This window comes from Microplitis mediator, chromosome 1 (genome assembly GCF_029852145.1).
Source record: "Microplitis mediator isolate UGA2020A chromosome 1, iyMicMedi2.1, whole genome shotgun sequence".
NCBI lineage: Eukaryota > Metazoa > Arthropoda > Insecta > Hymenoptera > Braconidae > Microplitis > Microplitis mediator.
In genome coordinates, this window is record NC_079969.1 from 26439542 (window position 1) to 26459722 (window position 20181).

Here is a 20181-nt window from a genome sequence, read left to right on the forward strand (position 1 = left end):
CACTTTTATTTTCAATTTTGTAAAATAATTATCAATAAATTTAAAAATATGAAAACTTACAGAAATCTTTTTTAATTAATTATAAAAATGACAAGTTGCTGATAAAATATCTTGTATCCAATCATAAAATCTTTTATGACACAAAGTTGACATGTAAATTCCACTATTACAGTTACTAATATTTATTTCCATTCGTCTGATAATCTGAAAAACAAAAAAGTCACTTGTAATTAAATTGCAAAAAAAAATAGTAAATTAATAAATTATTCTTAAGTATTGAGACTATGAATTATCTGACAGTTCTGTTCAGTATCTTTATAAAATACAAGAGGTGAAGTAGTCTCGAAGACAGTTCGAATGCGAGTGACCATTTTCTGACTCTGCGAAAACCCCCGCTCCCCCTTGTCTTTCTACAGCAGGTTTCTAAGTTGTAATATTGCGTTGCGTGATTTCCTGAGTCTCGGGCTTTGTTTGAATAGACAAAACTTTATTCGCAACAGAAAGTTATAGAGAAAGCGTAATCGGGTGCATAAACAATGAGGAAGACTTGATATCACGCATGAAGTTTATAAGTTTATATCTACACCGTAAACTTTTGTTTATTATTTCGATATTTCTATATGAGTTTTGTTCGACAGGCGATCATGTCGGGACAATGAACTGAGACTTGATAAACTTTATTCCCTTACACGCGACAAATAAATTTAATTTAATGTCTATACGACAATAGAAATATGAAAATGAATGTTTTTTTTTCAGGTTTTTCCTCAAGTTTACCATACGTCCAACACAATGGGAATTTTATATTTTTGACATTTTTCTTTTGCTGTCAATTCGTGCAAATGCTCACTGTTATGAAAGAAGTTGACAGAGAGATAGTAAGCTTGCGTGTTTCCAAGTTTGTATGCAAATATTCGCTATGCAGAGACAGAAAGTTTATTTTCTATATGCAGAGTTCTAAGGCAAGCCGCTCGCGAAGGAAAATAAATACTGCAGAGCTAACTCACGCATCATGTTTACAACTTTTCCTGTATGTCGTGGGTGCATGAACTTTTATTTATGATTTCTATTAGAATAATTTGTTTTTAGGGACAATGAACCCGAAGACGACTGTCGCTTTGGGAAACTTTGTTTCTCTATACACGCAACATTAGAAGGAAGTTGAAGAACAAATAAATAAAAAAAGTTTAATATTTTTTGTGGGATTCGATTGACAGAAACAGAAAAGTTGGCTATTATTGCCAGTAATAATTTTTTAGGGATGATTTAGAATTTTTGAAAATCTTTAGGAAAATATCGCCGTCTTAGAAATTCTATAGAATATCAGGACTTATTGACTTGTGGTAAAAAAATAATTTTTTTTTCATACTTTTATGAGCCAGCATTTTTCCAAACAACTCGTCTGATCTCTCCAAAGACTTAAAAAATTTGTCTGAGTCCGTGTTTTTAGACAGAATCGCCGTCTAAGAAATTCTATAAAAAATCTATCGACATTCTATAGAAATTCTGACTAAAAAATACTGAATATTCATAATTAGAGAGCCCAAAAATTATGCATATTAATTACCACTAATTTCTCAACTTATAACACTCTAAACTTAACTCTTAGCTCAGGTGTTGCACACACAATATGACTATAGATAATCGCGAATAAGCATCACCCGACGAGCAACTGATTCCCCTTCGCAGAATAAAAACTCGCTACCCCCTCCGGCGATCGTTTTGCGTGCGTCAGTTACAAAGTAAAACTCAAATTATGATTCAATATTAAATTTCTTAAATATTTAATAACTAGACGTCATGCCATGCCATAATTCGACTCTCTATTTTTTTTACTGGCAATATATTTCTGACTTGAGCTTCAATAACTCGATACCAATTATTTCCCAAATATTTCGCCATGGCTCTGAGTGTAAAATAAAAAAATTCTATTTTTTATAAAAAAACCCTAAAATAATTACAGAAATAATAATATATATTTTTGTTCAGGAAATAAATAGTGAAGATAAATTATTACTAGACAAAATAATTTGGGCGATTGAACTATTAGGTTGTTGGCCTCTGAATCGATCAATTAAACAAACAATATTATTTGTAGTTTCTATAACTTACTACTTAATTCATCTGTCAATGTCATATACTGACTTGATAAATGTATTCGGGAATCTCGAGCTAATGACGATAAATCTTATGGAAACGGCTGTACAGATGATAGCAATTATTCGATTGGTATATTTGAAATTATCTCCGCGTGTGAAAAAAACAATTATTTCATACAAAGAAAATTTAAATATCGAGCGTACCAATGATTCGACCGAAGTCAAAATTTATGATTACTATCGATCAGTAGCTAAATTATACTTTTCTATAATAATGCCATTTTCGGCAATGACTTCATTCGCCTGGTATTTAATGCCTCTTCAAAATTGTTTTATCGCTTGTAAGTAAGTACTGACTTTATTTTTGTTCGCTATTTTCATTTTTTTTAACTTCTGCTGTGAAATTCAAAAATTTAAAAAGGCAAGTTATTGTTATTTTTTTTTATAAGGGTTAAAAAATGAACCGGTAATTTTGGTACCGCCGTACAAAGTCGTTTATGTTTTTTTCAATCTCACGTCAATAGAACAAGTCATTGTGGCTTACATTTATCAAGCTCCTATGTCGTTTCTCCCATTGGGATTCATCGCAATTATTTGTCTGAAAATAGTTATTATTGCAAACGTTTGCTCGCAACTGGCAGTACTTTCTTACAGGATCAAAAATTTGAATTTTAAAGATAATAATAAAAAATTCAGTGTTTTTGGTTACATTGTACGCAAGCATTGGGGACTAGTGAGGTAAATTTTTATTATGAATGATAATAAAATTGGAGTAATTATTCAGAATCGTGTTTGGTCATCCTTGATTAAAAGAAGCGATTTAAAACGATTCGAAATAAAAAATTTTAAATACTTTTTAATGCTTTTGAATACCTTGAATACTTTTGAATCCCTCTTCTTATGGGTATTTAACATTGCAAATCGTTTTAAATCGCTTTTTTGAATCAGGGATATTTATCATGTTGTATAATACGATATTGAGGATATCGTGAATGAGTTTGGTCAATTTATTTTGTTGTGTGATGGATTGACGTTAATCAATTTGGAAACACCAGAATTACTGGGGTTAATTAGTTGCGTGTATCGTTGGAAAATAACATCGATAAGATTATTTACGGCGTATTATTCATTCAGTAAAGTTTAAATTATCAGAGTGGATAAGGATTAAAAAAAAATTTACATTTACTCTGAAATTAATCCGTTTAAAAAAATGATCATTTAAATGATTAAAAATCGCGCCAATTTGTAATCCAACACTTTATTAATCAATGCATAAATTTATTTGAATGTAAAATCTTTAAAATGAAATAGTTGACATGACCAGGCGTCATTCTGAGGAATGGAAAAAATGCATGGAGAAAATATTCTTGTTTGAAATGTTCAAGTGCCATTTGTTGGCCAAAAATTAATATGGCCATAGTAAAATTGACAGATTATATAACAAATTACTGTAACTATTGTAAATTTTACTTCACGGAAAGAAATTTTCTTTAAAAATTACCGTTAAATTCACTGTAATCGTGGGACATAATGCGGCGCTTTTATTTATTACCATTTTTGAAATCAAAATTACGAAAAAATTTATTTATTTTGTGGTAAACTTCATGAAATTTACCGAAAATCGAATAAAACTTACAGTAGACTACGGTAAAATTTGTTGAAAAAAAGTTAAAAATTATCTCATTTACCGACAAATGATTAGGTCGTGTCATTCGTCCCACGATTACAGTGAATTTAACGGTAATTTTTGAAGAAAATTTCTTTCCGTGTATGGCTATGTTAATTTTTGCAATAAGTTCATATTACTTTCCGTCAAGTATGGTCATCATGCTTTGGCTTTACTATGGCGCCATAAAATTTCAAACAAGAATAATATCTTCGTGTACATATTTTTAAGTGATTATTTAATTACTTAACTATAGGTTTATTATGGAAATTGATGATACTTGGACACTAATTTTTTGCTTCGAACTAGTGTTGTCGACTATTTTATGCGCTTTGGTAACGTACAATGCAGTTATGGTAAGATGTGACTTTAAGAAATATTTATCATAGCTCTGAGTTAAAAAAAATCTTTTTTAGGCGATTGGTAATAAGGATAAAATTGAAATAATTTCACTATTCACTTACGTGATTTCTTCTCTATTAATTTTGTTCGCCAACTGCTTAATGGGGGAAATGCTAAAATTCGAAGTATACTATAATTAATTGAATATCTTTGTGTAATTTAAAATTACAGTTTATTTTTTATTTCAGAGTGAAAATCTTCAGGAAGCACTTTACTCATGTGACTGGTTTGAAATGTCGATAAATCATAAGCGTTCTTTATTAATTTGTATGACTCGATCTCAGATTCCGTTGCAATTGACTGCTGGGAAATGTTACGTTTACTCATTTAATGCTTACGTACAGGTAATTGACTATTTTTAATTTTAATTAAAAATTTTTATTGTCCTTCGGGTAACAACGAGTTGAGCCGAAGTGTGAAAAAAATTTTCCAATAAAAATGTAAATTATTAGGAATTAAAAATTTGATACACGGGGACTACATTCGCCTCTAATGAGTTTATTTAAATAATGACAGCATACTAAATTACGATTGTATATTTTTTTATTAAAAGATTGTAAAATCTGCAATGGGATGTGTCTCGTTACTACGAACTTTAACCATGTAAACTATTTTTCGTCAATGAATGATAATTAATACCCAAGAACAAAAAATAATCTATTTACCCAGATAACCACAGATTCTCTGCAACAGCTTCGATGAATGTGCCGTCAAGTTGAGGGTAACAATTTACTATCTAACTATAGGCTCCAAGTTGACTTTAATTTTTTCAGAGAAAGTTTCCGTCAAGTTGACAACTTTTTTGCTCGCCAGATTTATTGTATTCGATTTAGCGACAAGTTGTCATCAATTGTTGAGCACGCTGACAAGTTGCAGAATTTTGACGTCTTCAGCTACAAGTTTACGTCAAGTTGCGGACGAAATGGCTATCTGGGTACATTAAATCAGTGAAAAATTAGTTATCGGGACAAGGAAACCAACAGAGCTTGAAATTTAGCAACAGTAATATTCAGTAGTAATTTTTTACGTACGGCAAAAGTAATAATTATCGATTCAAATAGTGATTATAGTTGACTTTATACACTAGTAATTTTTTATTTTTTTCCCTGGACGCACTCATTTATACAAATGTCAAATAATTAAAATCATGTAATCATAAATAATAACAATTACTTACAGTAGACTGCAATAGAATGTAAAGTCGATAAATGTAATATTAAATAAAACGAATTAATTAATTTAGAAGATTTTAAGTGAATATATTTGATAGCGAGTAGCAGCGAAATTAGTTTGAATTATAAATTAAAAATGACCAAAAGAGAGACCCTTTTTAAAAAAAAAGGCCATTCGGCAGCCGAAATGGAAGTAGATTTCTCATTAATTAATTATTTTCACTGTTCAAATAAAAGTTGATAATGAAGTAAAATTTTTTTTGACATTTTCTTAAAAATTCTCGAGATGATAAAACAAAAAAATCGAAAAATTATAAGTATAATGCCAAAAATTGAAGCTAACTAAATGAGCTTCAGAAGAATTTTTGATGATAATTCACTATATGTTTTGATTTGACGTTATTTAATGATACCTATGCATATATTCAAACTATCGGACCAATGGTATTCCGGACCCTATTCGAAAAATTATGATAGATTATGGTTTTAATGCACGAAAATTCTACCATAAGGACAAAGGCGATAATTTGCTTTCAATAAAATCTACTAATAAAATATTCTAAAATTAAAAATTGATTGAGATCCATCAAATTGTCATACTTGAAATTAGTACTAATATTTGAAATAAGAAGGCTATCAGAATATCAAACGACGAGTAGATATAGATAATATTTTCATCATAACTAATGTTAATCTTGTTATTGATGTATCATATCATTTATACTCTGTCGATAAAACAAAATCAGGAGACACGGTAGTGTCTCGCGCCAAGTACACGTTTAAACATTGTATATACCCACTGAATTGAGATGTTTAGATTTTATAAGTGTCACACTGCGACAATATGAATTTAAGTAGCTCCATGAATGTACTAAGAAGTAGGAGAACTAATGCAATAGCAAAATTTCATTGAATGAATGGTAAAATAAGTAATTTCAGTGGTCTAGGCATATATATATATCGGCATGAAATTTCAAGCTTATTCGAAGAGCTTTCAGATGAATCCGATATAGAGTCGATAAGTTATCACATTCAAAAGATATTAAAGGAAGAATAAGTAAAAATATGAATTTTGGGCATTTTGAAAATTTTGAAATGCTATAACTTCTAAACTAATCGACCGATTGAGCTCATTTTCAAACTCGAACAAGGTAGTCAGCCACAAAATACGTATACTAAGTTTTAAGGTGATCGGTTCGAAATTGTGGCTATAATCAAAGTGAAAACCTGCATAAAATTAGTTTATACAATATTTTGTAAATGTTCAAACCCATTTATCTATTAGAAAAAATGGTCCAATCAATGAGCTGTATAGTCAAAATTGTAGGCAATCGAACGAGCTTTCACATAGAACAAACGAAAATAAGCTATTTCTTTCCGTTTAGAAGTTACACCCAGTTAAAGCGGCAAACAAATTTTTTTTGAAAATTTTACAAAATTTTAATTAACTATAACTGCTAAACTTATTGGCCGAATTGGCTCATCTTCGAACTCATCCAAGGTAATCGTCTATAGAATAAGTATACTGAGTTTCATTAAGATCGGTGTAGAATTGTGGACGCTATCGTTGGAGAACGGCGCGTTATATTATATATACATATATATATATATATAAATACATATATAAACTTTTGAACCAAATGTATTTTCTGACTCAGCTCGTCGAGCTGAGTTGAGATATAGCAAAATTTTTCGAAAATTCCATTATGAGGACAAATACAATAGTTAGATTTTTATGAAATCTACTAAAAATTGAAATTATTGATAAGTGACAGCAGATTAGTTAAAAATATTCTAATTTCGCTGATTTATAATCTTTTATACATCTGCTACAAATACTTATATATGAGTACACTTCCCTTGTTCATAAAAGATCACCAAATGCGAATCTTTACTCCTTGAAGCCCCCCCACCCCCTCCCACATCCGTTACTTAATCGCGTGTGAGTTCTTCTATAAATTGATTCACTTTTTTCATATCCAATGCAAGTTTTTATGAATCAATAATATATATGTACATTAATAATGAGTATCTATAGAAGCCATCACGAAATACAAAAAAAATCAATTTAACGCAATCAAGTCGGTTCAGTTTTTGATACGACTTCTATCTTAGTTTTTATATTTAACTTAGGTTGATGTTTTCGTAATTAAAATCGCAAACTATGAATTTGGACGAGGTGATTTTTTTGACTTTTGCAGTTTCAATTATTAAATTTAATAATAATAATATACTTAATTATTACACTGCAGAAAAAAATAGAAGAGGCAGGACTACTACTTGGATTAGACCAAATGGCTTGGATAATAAATTTGGTCGGAGCTTGGCCGATTCAGCGGACATTAAAACGCAATATAATTTTTTCTATGTACTTAGTGTATCATAATTTATATCTTGTAACATCTTACAGTTATTTAGTGATTGTGTTCGGTAATCTAGAACTCATGACAGGAAATTTAATGGAGTCGGCGATACAGTCGATGACATTAATTAGACTACTCACGATAAATTTGTCACCTCAATTAAAAAAAAATATTTTTGTGGTACGACAGAATTTGAGTAAAAAACATTACGAAGATTCAACGGAGAAAAATCTTTATGACAGATATTATTTGATAGCTAAAAAATATTGCACATTTACGATGATTTTCACTGTCGTAACGTCAGTCAGTTGGTATTTTATGCCGATACAAACTTGTGCTATATCTTGTGAGTATTTTTATAATTTTATTTACCGGCACTTACACTGTAAACAAAAAACTGGTGTAGGCCCACTCTATCCCGGTGTTAAATTTAACTCCGAAAACGGTGTTAAAATTATACTGGTAGTGGTGTTAAAATTTTTCCAAGTGCTAATCGGTGTGAAAAAAAAGAAATTTTCGATTACCAGAAGTCTAATTTTATTTCAAATATAAAAAAAATTTTATTCTTTTGAAAATTGATGATACGACAGATTTACCCAGAGTTAATTTATTTCTTGTTTACACCGTTTTAACACCGATAGGTATCACCGCTACATCGGTGTATGTTCATTTTAACACCTTTTTTTTTTACACCGTCATGATTTGGAAATTGAAGGAAAAAATTTTTGAATTAAATAAATAATATTTTAAAAATAATGAACTGATTGAAAAAAAATATATATGTAAATTTTTTTAAGGGTTTTTAAATAAACCAGTTGTTTTAGTGGCACCTTATAAAGTTCATTTATTTTTTAACGTATCGTCAATAAAACGAACTGTTATACTCTACATTATTCAATCGCCTCTGCAATATCCGCCAATATGTTGTGCGGCGACAATTAACGTGAACGTTATCATTATAACAAACATTTGTGGTCAAATGGCTATTTTTTCTCACAGAATTAAAAATTTAAAAACGAACGACTCGTCGAAAAAAGTGTTTAATAATATTGTTAATAAACACTTGGAACTGGTCAGGTAAAAACAACTTTTTAAAGATTTGATACCTCGTAATTTATTTGAATTAATAAGTTAATTTTATTCAGATTAACGAAAAATTTTGAAGAGTCTTGGACTATAATTTTTGGTTTTGAACTCGTAGTTACGACTATTTTATGCGCCTTGGTTTTATACAACGCACTGATGGTTAATTTTTTCTATAAAAATTATAATACCTTTTTTTGAGTTTAATTATTTAAATTTAATTATTTTCAGGCGGTTAGTGCCGACGATAAAATAGGATTAATTTCATTAGTAGCTTACGTATATGCATCATTATTATTTTTATTCGCAAATTGTTTGATGGGTGAACTGCTCAAATTTGAGGTACAGAAAGTAATTCAGTATTTTTAGTAATTATCCGAAAAATTTTTATTGGCCTAGAAAACTGTTTTTTCAAAATCTCTTTGCCAAATCTTACGATTCGTGACGCCTAAGGGTCTCGCAGTTAATTTTTGATTTTTTTTTCATATTTTGAACCCTCATATTTTAACAGAAAAAAAAAAAGTATATGTATAACTGTATTTGTTATTGGCTACACGGAAATTTTTTCCAAGCCAAAATTCCACTTTTGTGATAATTTATAATTTTATTTTGTTTATAGAGTCAAAATCTCATGGAATCATTATACATTTGCGATTGGTATAATATGTCAACAAATAACAGACGCGCACTGTTAATTTGTATGACTCGCGCTCAACTTCCGCTAGAAATAACCGCCGGAAAATTTTATGTTTACTCGTACAATGCATACATAAAGGTAAAACTTCACTGTAATTCACACCCGACTGTACAATTTTGAATATATTTTTTGGTGAATATTTGATTTCTGTTATTATTTCAATAGATTATTAAATCTGCAATGGCTTACGTGTCAATGCTGCGAACTCTAACAATGTGAACTCTACATCATATTTTTTTTTTAAATTGTATAGTAGTAACCCACTGTTAATTATAGCAATATAATAATATAGAAAATTATCTTGGATGTTCGGTTTTTAAATTTCGTAAGGGCCTAATTTTTTATAATTTATTTTTCTTTTCATACAACTAAATCATTCGTTAATGAAAAATTTTTTGTGTAAACATGATTTTTATTTTGAAATAAATTTTTTTTCAAACTTTGTGTGTAACAAAATAAAAATTTCTACTTACTAGGTTTTGAATCTAAGCAGCCAAAATTTTGACAAAGTAATTAAATGTCATTAACAGAAAATATTTAAATTTCGAAATAAATTAATCATTTTATAAATGATTATTAATTAATGTTTCTTTTTTAATTAACAACTCACATAAATAATAGTTCAAATTACTCACCGAAAATTTTATAAATAAAAAACTTTAAAAAATTTTTTGAAGTAATTCGTATTAAAAATACTAGATAATTGCTAAAAAAAATTAACTTTACTTGAAAGTAAGTTTAAAATTTCTTAATAGTTCATAATTTACACATAAATTTTGATTTTCTTTAGTAGAAAAATTTTGTCTGTTATCAAAAAAGTCTGGTGAGTATAAAAGTTTTACTGAAGGTATAGATTGTAGTCCGATCGCTGTGGTTGAAAAAAAATGACTGAACGCGTGTTTTAGTAAAGTAAAATCCGGATCCCCCCACTTTGGGTGTAGAATTGCGTGCACTAAGTTTTGTCTATACTGCAAAACTTTTTACACAGTAATTTTGAGTTTATGAATTGATAAAAATCGAGTACATTATTAATGCGCGTACACGTCAACGGACAGGAAAACCGAGACAATGTAGTCTCTCCCTTAGATGGCATCCAACTTTTACTCAGTAACTTTGTAGAAAGAAACAACAAGAGAAAGAAATACTATAAGCAATGAATTTAAGTGTCGAGGTGAGTTTTCACACGAAAAAATAATTTTTTGCCACGAGAAAATTTTTTCTCGCGGCAAGAAAATTTTTGTTTTCAATTCATGATGCTAAAAAATTTAATGGGGTGAGTAAATTTTTTTGCGTCAAGAAATTATTTTTTTCTGTGTACTCTACCAAATCTAATTTTGTTAAAAAATAAAATTGATATTTTTGAAAAAATTTTTACAGGAAAAATTTGAAGAAGTTAAATTATTAATTGACAAAATTGCGGGGTTTATAAATATACTGGGAGGTTGGCCGATCGAGCCGACACTTAAACGTCAAATTTTATTTTATACTTATCTAGTGTACCACATTGTTTATCTTTCAATGGGATACAATGATTTATTTGAAATTATCGGAAGTCTCGATCTCATTACAGGAAATCTTACGACAACGGCCATGCAAACAATCGTGTTAGTTCGTATGGTTTATGTTAAATTTTCAAAAAATATTTTTAAAATAATTATGAACGTGAAAGTTGAAATTCTCGACAAAAATGACTACAGTCAGTCGGAAAAAGAAATTTTTTTGGGTTATTACTCAATAGCCAGAAAATATCATAAAGTAACCATTGTTTTTTCTTTCATGGGGGGTTTCAGTTGGTGTTTGTTACCTCTACAAAATTACGTTATTTCTTGTAAGTATTTAAAATTTATTAATATTACTAAACAAAATAAGTGGTTAATTTTTGTATTTCCATCCGCAAGTATTATTGAATAGGCCAGCTATTTTAATAGCGCCTTATAGGGTAAAAATATTTTTTTTGAATGCCACGTCATTCAAAAGTATTGTTGTGATCTACATTCTTGAAACGCCATTGCCATTACCCCCGATTTGCTATGTCGCTATAGTTAATTTGCAAGTTGTACTTGTAATTTATATTTGCGCTCACATGGCGATACTTTCACGGAGAATAAGTCATTTTCGTCTTGAAAATAAATCATCTTACCGTAAATTTTCTCAAATTATCAATGCACATTTAGAAATAATCAAGTAAGTCTTCAAAATTTTTTTTGAAAGCATACCGAAATTTTTCACTTACACAGTAAAAAATATTGTGTATTTGTGTCGAAAACGGTTTGTGTTAAACTAACACAAAGTTTGTGTCACTTTTTGTAACATAAAAAATGTGTTATACACTCTTTATTAACACATTTTGTGTGTTACTGTGGAATTCTTTGCGCCCTCTTGTGGCGATATTTCAACATAATCTTTGTGTTAAAAAGGGGTTACACAAAGTTTGTGTCAAAATTTCAACACAAATTTCGTGTCAACCGTTTTTAACACACAAACTGTGTTGATTTTACACAATATTTTTTACTGTGTATTTGGTCTGTGAAAATATTTGTTTAGGGGGGTTCTGTTACACGGAAAAAAATGAACTATATAAATTGAGAATGACAAGTAATATAATGATAAAATGATCAGTAAATACCATCATTCTAAATAGTAATTTTTTCGTTTATGATTAAAACGTGAATAATTACAGGATAAGTATGAAAATTTATTGTCTATGCAAGAAAAATTACTATTTGAACTTTAAAAATCGTAAATGATACTTAGAGAATTGACGACACGTATCATAAAATTTACTATTTGAATGTTAAAATTCCCCATATTGACAACCGGGTTCCTGGTTATAATTTCAAATAGTAATTTTTAAAGTTTTTTTTTTCCGTGTACATTCAAAGTGACGATGCAGTAGATTTTATAATTTTTAAGACCATGAAAAATTTTCACAGACTAAAATAAGTGCCGATTGCTATGCAAATTGACCTTTTCAATTTAAATTTCAAAAAAATATGTATAATTTATATTATTTAGACTAGCAAAAAATATTGAAAACACTTGGACGCCAGTTTACCTTTTTGAGATGTTAGTTTTGACTCCCATAGTAGCCTTAGTTATGTACTATGGACTTTTGGTAAGTTTACTACTTATCTTCATCTAAAAATAATATTTAATAGAGAAATAATTATGCAGGCTTTTGATGCCGGTGAAAAAGTTGCTTTTATATCTCTCTGTACGTATGTCTGTGCAGCAATGTCATGTTTGTTCGCTAATTGTTTGATGGGTGAAATGCTAAAAACTGAAGTACGTACAATTTTTTTTTTTTTTAATTAAAAAAATATATGTGTGTATTCGAGGTATAATATCTAAATTTGAATTAAGTGTGATCGACTTTTGGACGCATATTATCATTGCAATTGGTATGACATGCCAATTAGTGATAGGGGAGTCGTGTTAACTTGCATGACTTACACAAAAAATCCTTTGACAATCACGGCTGGAAAAGTTTATACTTTTTCATTTAATGCGTTCGCAGGTGTAAGTATTTTATAAATAATAATTTCAATATAAAAATTTCAAATTTTACTTACAGGTATTTTTTTTTTTAATAGATTGTTAAATCTTCTCTGGCTTACGTATCAATTTTAAGGACACTCTTGGTATAAAAGTACAGTAAATTAAAACGCCAGGGGAATATAATGCACATTTTTTAAAAATGAATCTTAATTATTTTAATTATTTTATAATTACGTTATATATATATATATACATATATTAGATAGTAATCACAGTCATTATCAAGTATCGAAATAAAATTTTTTTACAGTGTACTGACTAAAAATATTAATAAATTATTATAATTAACGCAAAATTATGATAACCGATAACTGTCATATATGACAAAGTCCGCTCGCGCTGATCTATAAATTCTAGGTGAACTGATCACATTGAATACCTGAAGACAACTGACTGTCTTCTTACAAAATAAATTATTCAACCTCCTCTTTGCACTTAATCGCATGCACGCGTTGAATTACAAAGGAATAAAATTATTTATTCAACCGAACTTATGACAACTTTCAATCGATAAAAGTTCCGTACGTTAATAATGAACCGACATACGTCAGGAATGAGAAATATTAAATGAAGATGAAATTTAGTTCTCCTCAAGACTCTGGCAGTGAATAAACTTTTCTTTCATTTCAATTTCATTTCACTTGTATCTACTACTGAAACTTTGCTCTTGACAGCAATGGATTTACAAGTCGAGGTACTTTTTAATAAAATAAAACAAATTGATTCTAAATATCATCCAAAATATTTTTTTTGTAGAAAGAGTTAAAAGAAGCAAAATCACTGCTTAATAAAGTGTCATGGGTGATGGGATTTTTGGGCGCTTGGCCGGTTCAAAAATCACTCTTTCAACGAATTAAATTTACAATTTTTGTCATATATAAGTGCCTGTATTTATTAATGGCATTTAACGGTTTAGTGGCGAATTTTGATAACGTCAAACTCTTGACGGTATTTGTCCAACAAATCTCAGGCCTTTCGATGACATTCAATCGAATATTATTCATAAATTTTTCCACAAATGTCAAAGACATAATTATAGCCACTCAAAGTGAAATAAGAAATATCGATAAAAAAGATCTTAGCGAAAAAATGATTTATATTAAAATTCATCGAACCGCGAAAATTTATTTCACCTTAACTATTAGTTTTGTATTTTTTACAGCAGTGAGCTGGTATGTTTTGCCTCTACTAAGGTGTTTTGTTGCTTGTAAGTGTTTTTGAAAATTTTTATTTATTTATATAATAAATTATGTCTTGTTTTTTTACAAGGGCTGACACATAAACCATTAGTTATAGTAGTACCTTACAAAGTTAAAATATTTTTCTTCAACGTTTCATCATTCGAACGTTCGTTTTTATTATACATTAGTCAGATTCCAACGTCACTTATGCAGCCAACTTACGTCGCCTCAATTAACATGCAACTAGTGATTGTCACAAATCTTTGCGCTCAAATAGCAATTCTTTCGAGTAAAGTTCGAAGTTTAGATTTGGAAAAGGATTCGTCATCTTCTAATTTAATTCTGAGAGATATTGTAGTCCGACATGTTGAATTATACAAGTAAGTTTACTACAAGAATTATTTTTCGGTAGTGTGTAAATCATTTTGGCTTTTGAAATTTTTTTTTAAGCGGCGGTTAATTTTACGCCCCAAGTGATACAACTTCATACTCTCTAAAGATGAATCAGTGAAATTCACTTCGAATTGGTGGATTTACACATGGGAACCAGATATAAATATACCACTGGTTGAATTAGTGGTATACTTGCACAGAAAAAAAAGTTATCTTGAGTCAAGAAAATATTTTTGAAGACAAACGTTTTCGGGAACCAAGTCAAGATTTTCTTGAGCCAAGAGAATTTGTCTTGGTTAAAAAAAAATCGTCTTGGTCGGTGAAGGTTTCTACTTTATCTGAGAAAATTTAGGTCTCCAAAAAAATTTTCTTGAATCAAGAATATTTTACCTTCAGTCAAGAATTTTTTTTTTTCTGTGTGCTGTAGAAATAGTGACTATCCACTGATTCGCCGTGAATTTCACTAATTCATTTTCAGTGGGTAATGTTTTTCTTTTATTTTAAATAATTAAATTTTAATATTCAGGTTAGCAAGAAAAATTGAAAATACTTGGACGCCTATTTACTGCCTTGAGCTTGCTGTTTTAACTCCTCTTATTTCAATAATTATCTATAATGCGATGATCGTAAGATATTTTGGACATTTATATATTGAGGTGTCAGAATAAAATTTTTTTTTTTCATATTTTATAATTTCTTAAATAGGGTAAGAGCACCGGTACCCAGCCCTAAACCAGTAGCCAGCCACCTCATGTTAAATTATATCTACATATATTTTGAGCCAATGTCAAAGTATATGACCGGCTGGCTACTGGTTAGGGGCTGGGTACTGGTGCTCTTACCCTAACTTTAAAATTTGAGTAAAATTGTCCCCCAAAAATTAGATCGATCTATTAACAATTGAAAAATTACATATAGGAATTTTTTGTCACACTTGAGAATCATGTAAAAAAAATCGTTTTTTTTTTGTAAACAAGTATATAGAAAAGTTATCCGATCGAATTCTAGATAAAATTTTTCCGGGAAATGAATTCTTTACAAAAAAAACTTAGAGTGTAATTAGATATTAATTAATATTGATATCGAATAAATTGATAGAAATTTTTAATTTAATAAAAATTCGTAACCCGAAAGATAATATTTTTTATTTTTTTGACATCTCAAATATATATTTTCGTTATTGCTATTTTTATATATAATTTATAGCTTCTAAGTAGTGGTCAAAAAGTAACAGCAATTCCTTATTGCACTTACATGATTGTTACCCTAGGAAGTCTCTTCGGGCATTGTCTGATGGGGGAATCATTGAAGAACCAAGTTCGTATAGAATAAATATAAAAAATTACCGGTACTAATATCTTATAGCAATAAATAGTTAATTTTTTAAATTAAATCTGTCGAAAGTGTGATCTTCTTTCGGAAGCTTATTATCACTGTAACTGGACCGATATGCCGATGATTAACAAAAAAAAGTTGATAATTTGCATGACATACACCAATATCACCCTGCATATCACCGCTGGAAAATTTTTCGTTTACTCATACAATGCATATACAGGTGTAAGTACTATTACTTATAGCACTTTATCGCTTGTAACCCTGGCGGTTCTAATTTACCGTAAAAAATCAGTAAAAACGCCGTAATTTTATGGTAAATGAGTATAGACCCGTAATTTACGATAATTTGAGTCCGTCAGCGGGAAAAAAATTGTAATGTAATTTTTTTAACTTCTATTAGATGCTGAAAACTATAATGGCATATGTGTCTCTATTACGCACAGTCGCAATGTAATATATAATAGCAATTACAAGCTATCATTATTTTGACAAATATCGTGAGAGTATTTGAATGTCATTTTCTTTTTTTACTAGTGATAAATCTTATTCATACGTGCACTTGCTTCATTATCTGTAATATTACGAGCAGTGGTAAAGTATTGACCACAAATATATTGTATTTTAAATAACGACTTTGATCACAACTTTTGAAATAAAGACCGCAAATAAATAGATTTGTATAAAAATTTCTTTGTTTATTAAATTCTTTTTATTTTTTCAATACTTTGAGAGCAAAAATTAGAATTTTTATAAAAAAAATTATCAAAGTATTTTCAAAAATATCAAATCATTTCGTTTAATCAGGACCGTATGAAGTTTTTGAAATGTGTAAATTATAGATGTATGCTCAGTGAAATTAATTTACGATTGAGGTGGATGTTAAAAAGTAACTAAACGCCTCTGTGCATAAGAAATTATGCGGATCCCCTTTTGGCGCGTAATCGAATCGCGCATGTACTGCTAAACTTTGTTATTCATATGCAATAGTGATGAACTTACTAAAAGTTTGATTTATTATTCATAAATGAATTCATTAACGTAACGCACAAAGAGACGTTAGTTCTTCACTCTTGACCACTAAGTTTTATTTGCGGAATTAAATTCTCTCTATTTTCCTGGTGTGTTATTTGATATCCGAACCAACATTACCAGTGATGAATACAAACGTCGAGGTAAACTTTTACAAATAAATGTCTAAGCTATTAAATTTATACCGTATCTAAAGCACGATAAGAAAAAAAGTTAATAATTTTGAGTCTAATAAAATAAAAATTTTAGAAACAATTTAAAGAAGCCAAATTATTATTCGACAACATTCGTTGGATGATACAAATTTTGAACGCCTGGCCAATTGATCGTACAACGAGAGGATTACTACTGTTTATATTTTATTTGATCTATGAAAATATTTATCTTTCTATGGCGTACAATGATTTTTTTTCAACTTTCGGTGATCTCCAGCTTATGACTGCGAATCTTTTAGGAACTTTAATACAAACGGTGATGATGACACGATTGACGTTCGTCAGATTTTCAAAGAGCTTAGAAAAAATAATTATCGAAGTAACAGATAATTTTTGTGATAAAAATTACCAAGATCCAAATGAAAAGAGGATCTACGTCCAATACAGTTCATTAGCAACTAAGTTTTACAAAATTACAATGATTTTTGGTGCTGGGTCTGCATTCGGTTTTGGTCTATTACCTCTACAAAAATGTATTATTTCCTGTAAGTTATTATTTAAATTCATTGAATTAAATTGTATAAATATGGGTCACACTATTTTTACCCCATCAAAGTTTTTATTTTTATAACTAAATCAAGGGTTACTGCATAAACCTGTCGTGCTAGAGCTTCCCTTCAAAATAAAAGTATTCTATCATAGTAATTTATCTGCCGATCAAACTATTCTATTATATATTTATGAATTACCGCTACCAATAAATGCATGTAGTTTTATTGCATCGATAAATCTTCAATTCATGATCATAATGAATATATGTGCGCGTACTGCTATTTTGAGAAATTTAATAAAGAATGTGAATGTCAAGGGAGGAACCAGTAGTCAAAAGCTATTTTTCAAGCAAATAACTCTTAAACACTTAGTTTTACTCAAGTAAGTACATTATTATAATTCGAGAATCGATAAAACCATTAAATGACTCATAATATTTATTTGAATTAAGATTAACGGATGCATTCGAGCAAACATGGACACCAATATTTTGTTTCGAGACAATTATTCTCGTTCCGCTTACGTCATTAGTAATGTTTTCAGTTTTGGTAATTATTTTTAATATATTTTTTTTATAATTAAGAAATTTATATATTTGAGAGCAATGTTACAATTCTACTCACAACATCTCTACTCAAGAGAAGTAGCTACAATTCTACTCACTCACAACTTTACTCAACTTCAACTCTACTCCCAGCTTTTTTTTACTCAGCTTCAATTCTACTCACAAAGAATTGCTATTTTATCGATAGGCTAAAATACGAGAGTAGAGTTGTAGCTGAGTCAAGATATTACTGAGTAGAGTTAAACTTGAATGAAAAAAACTGTGAGTAGAGTTGAGGCTGAGTAAAGTTGTGAATGAGTAGAGTTGTAGCCTACTTCTCTTGAGTAGAGGTGTTGTGAGTAGAATTGTAACACTGCCTATTTGAGATGGGTGTAATCTAAAGCTTTCGCAATAATTATTTCAATATTTGGTGGCCAAATTCAAATTTAGCGGCTTATAAAAAATTTTGATACTTGAAAACTGATTACACTATTTGTAATCGGACTAATACACACTTGAATTTCTTATCATCAACGTATTATTCGCCAACATTTCAAAATCTAAAAATTAAAATAATTTAGAAGGGTCTAAAATAAATTTTTAAATCTTAAAGTTTCGAGGCAATTGAATTCTCGTCAAAGGGAAAGATTTGGATAATACTCAATATCGATAAAAAAGTAAAATTCATATGGGATGAAGTTTTTTAATCATCAATAATTTCATAGGCACTAGATGGTGGTGAAACGGTGGCGATCTTGACGTTAGTAACTTACGTGGGCTCAATGACGTCATGCTTATTTGCAAACTGTTGGATGGGTCAACTTTTGTTAGATGAAGTATGCCTTAGCAACCGGAAACGAGTTAGAACGAATTGAAGTTAATTCGAAAAAGTTGTAATCCCGCGTCAATTTAAATCTGTTTTTTTTTTTTTTCTAATTTGATCTTATTCGCCTCTTTCAATAAAAATTAATGCGTTTTGTTACTTCTTGGTCAATTTAATTCGTTTCTATCCATTAGAAACTCATTTTTCAAATCTGATTCATTTATTTCTCTGCCATTTTTAGTACCAATGTGAATTTGATCAAATTCAAACAATCAAAAGTTCATTCTATTCGATCTAATTCGTTTTTGGTTGCTGAGTGCAAAATAGTTCAGCATTTTTTGGTATATTTTTAATACTGACTTTTTTATGTTAAAATAAAGCGTGATCAACTTATGGAAGCATTTTACCTTTGCGAGTGGTACGAAATGTCAAATGAGTGTAAAAAATTTTTGTTGATTTGTATGATTAATTGTGCGAATATTCCGATGCAAATAACTGCTGGAAAAATTTACATATTTTCGTTCAACGGTTTCACGGGAGTAAGTACTTCAATTACTGACCTAATGGTCACCTAAGTTGTTTTAAACGTGATCTATTACTTTTCAGATAATGAAATCTTCGTTGGGTTACGTGTCGTTGCTACGAACCCTGACTTTGTGAAAATGTTTCAAATTATCTTAATAGTTTAATTGTAACTATTTTTTTTCTAACAGTAATATAATAAAATCAGTTTCACTTACTGATTACTTGTTGATTGTGAATAATTAATTAATTTTTTTTGTTGTTTTCATTATCGAGATTCTCTCGCAAAAGTAATAAAAAAATTTATTGCGGAATTATTTAGTATATACAATAAACGATAAAAATTTCATAAAAGTTGATGATCTCAATTTATCACTACACTTTATGGAAGTAAACAAAACATATATATTATAAAAAATGTGAAGACGGTGGCTCATGTTATTAAAATTGATATCATAACTCCTTTTTGAAATTTTTGCCCTTTAGTTTTAGGAGAAATTTTTTTTTAATCATTCAGAAGTAAAAAACTTGTGACACGACCACTTGAGGGAGTTGAACATAAGTAAAAATTGTAGATGTATGCTAAGTAAAAATAGTTCAACGA

The 20181-nt window shown here is 29.4% G+C and overlaps 4 protein-coding genes across 4 annotated transcripts; all 4 read left to right on the plus strand.

The window, feature by feature from the left end:
- The first annotated feature begins 1816 nt into the window (after positions 1 to 1816).
- LOC130673452 (uncharacterized) lies at positions 1817 to 9701 on the plus strand. The gene is made up of 14 exons (XM_057478470.1): positions 1817 to 1912; positions 1990 to 2440; positions 2549 to 2837; positions 4022 to 4121; positions 4182 to 4292; positions 4356 to 4511; positions 4721 to 4770; positions 4981 to 5101; positions 7592 to 8048; positions 8500 to 8779; positions 8848 to 8947; positions 9017 to 9127; positions 9405 to 9560; positions 9648 to 9701. The coding sequence occupies exons 1-14, from the start codon at positions 1901 to 1903 to the stop codon at positions 9699 to 9701; spliced, it is 2448 nt and encodes an 815-aa protein (XP_057334453.1). The 5' UTR covers positions 1817 to 1900.
- Positions 9702 to 10502: 801 nt separating this feature from the next.
- On the plus strand, positions 10503 to 13247 carry LOC130667975 (odorant receptor 98a-like). Its single transcript, XM_057469937.1, has 7 exons — positions 10503 to 10653; positions 10860 to 11310; positions 11381 to 11666; positions 12498 to 12597; positions 12657 to 12767; positions 12846 to 13001; positions 13076 to 13247. Exons 1-7 carry the CDS (start codon positions 10636 to 10638, stop codon positions 13127 to 13129), a joined length of 1176 nt encoding a protein of 391 aa, XP_057325920.1. The 5' UTR covers positions 10503 to 10635; the 3' UTR covers positions 13130 to 13247.
- Positions 13248 to 13546: 299 nt separating this feature from the next.
- On the plus strand, positions 13547 to 16611 carry LOC130668816 (uncharacterized). The gene is made up of 7 exons (XM_057471292.1): positions 13547 to 13734; positions 13797 to 14247; positions 14310 to 14601; positions 15141 to 15240; positions 15821 to 15931; positions 16019 to 16174; positions 16353 to 16611. The coding sequence occupies exons 1-7, from the start codon at positions 13717 to 13719 to the stop codon at positions 16404 to 16406; spliced, it is 1182 nt and encodes a 393-aa protein (XP_057327275.1). The 5' UTR covers positions 13547 to 13716; the 3' UTR covers positions 16407 to 16611.
- Positions 16612 to 16923: 312 nt separating this feature from the next.
- LOC130667996 (odorant receptor 13a-like) lies at positions 16924 to 19799 on the plus strand. The gene is made up of 7 exons (XM_057469974.1): positions 16924 to 17124; positions 17231 to 17681; positions 17778 to 18069; positions 18140 to 18236; positions 18958 to 19068; positions 19436 to 19594; positions 19662 to 19799. The coding sequence occupies exons 1-7, from the start codon at positions 17107 to 17109 to the stop codon at positions 19713 to 19715; spliced, it is 1182 nt and encodes a 393-aa protein (XP_057325957.1). The 5' UTR covers positions 16924 to 17106; the 3' UTR covers positions 19716 to 19799.
- The last annotated feature ends 382 nt before the right edge of the window (positions 19800 to 20181 follow it).

What these genes read in the sequence shown, in the direction of transcription:
- LOC130673452 (XM_057478470.1), top strand. An exon ending in TCAAAATTGTTTTATCGCTT is followed by an intron (nt 2,441 to 2,548) that starts GTAAGTAAGTAC and finishes TTTTTTTATAAG; the next exon opens with GGTTAAAAAATGAACCGGTA. An exon ending in TTACTACGAACTTTAACCAT is followed by an intron (nt 4,771 to 4,980) that starts GTAAACTATTTT and finishes TTTGCTCGCCAG; the next exon opens with ATTTATTGTATTCGATTTAG.
- LOC130667975 (XM_057469937.1), top strand. An exon ending in ACAAAATTACGTTATTTCTT is followed by an intron (nt 11,311 to 11,380) that starts GTAAGTATTTAA and finishes TCCATCCGCAAG; the next exon opens with TATTATTGAATAGGCCAGCT. An exon ending in GTGAAATGCTAAAAACTGAA is followed by an intron (nt 12,768 to 12,845) that starts GTACGTACAATT and finishes ATTTGAATTAAG; the next exon opens with TGTGATCGACTTTTGGACGC.
- LOC130668816 (XM_057471292.1), top strand. An exon ending in CGACATGTTGAATTATACAA is followed by an intron (nt 14,602 to 15,140) that starts GTAAGTTTACTA and finishes TTTAATATTCAG; the next exon opens with GTTAGCAAGAAAAATTGAAA. An exon ending in TTATCTATAATGCGATGATC is followed by an intron (nt 15,241 to 15,820) that starts GTAAGATATTTT and finishes TATAATTTATAG; the next exon opens with CTTCTAAGTAGTGGTCAAAA.
- LOC130667996 (XM_057469974.1), top strand. An exon ending in GTCAACTTTTGTTAGATGAA is followed by an intron (nt 19,069 to 19,435) that starts GTATGCCTTAGC and finishes GTTAAAATAAAG; the next exon opens with CGTGATCAACTTATGGAAGC. An exon ending in CGTTCAACGGTTTCACGGGA is followed by an intron (nt 19,595 to 19,661) that starts GTAAGTACTTCA and finishes ATTACTTTTCAG; the next exon opens with ATAATGAAATCTTCGTTGGG.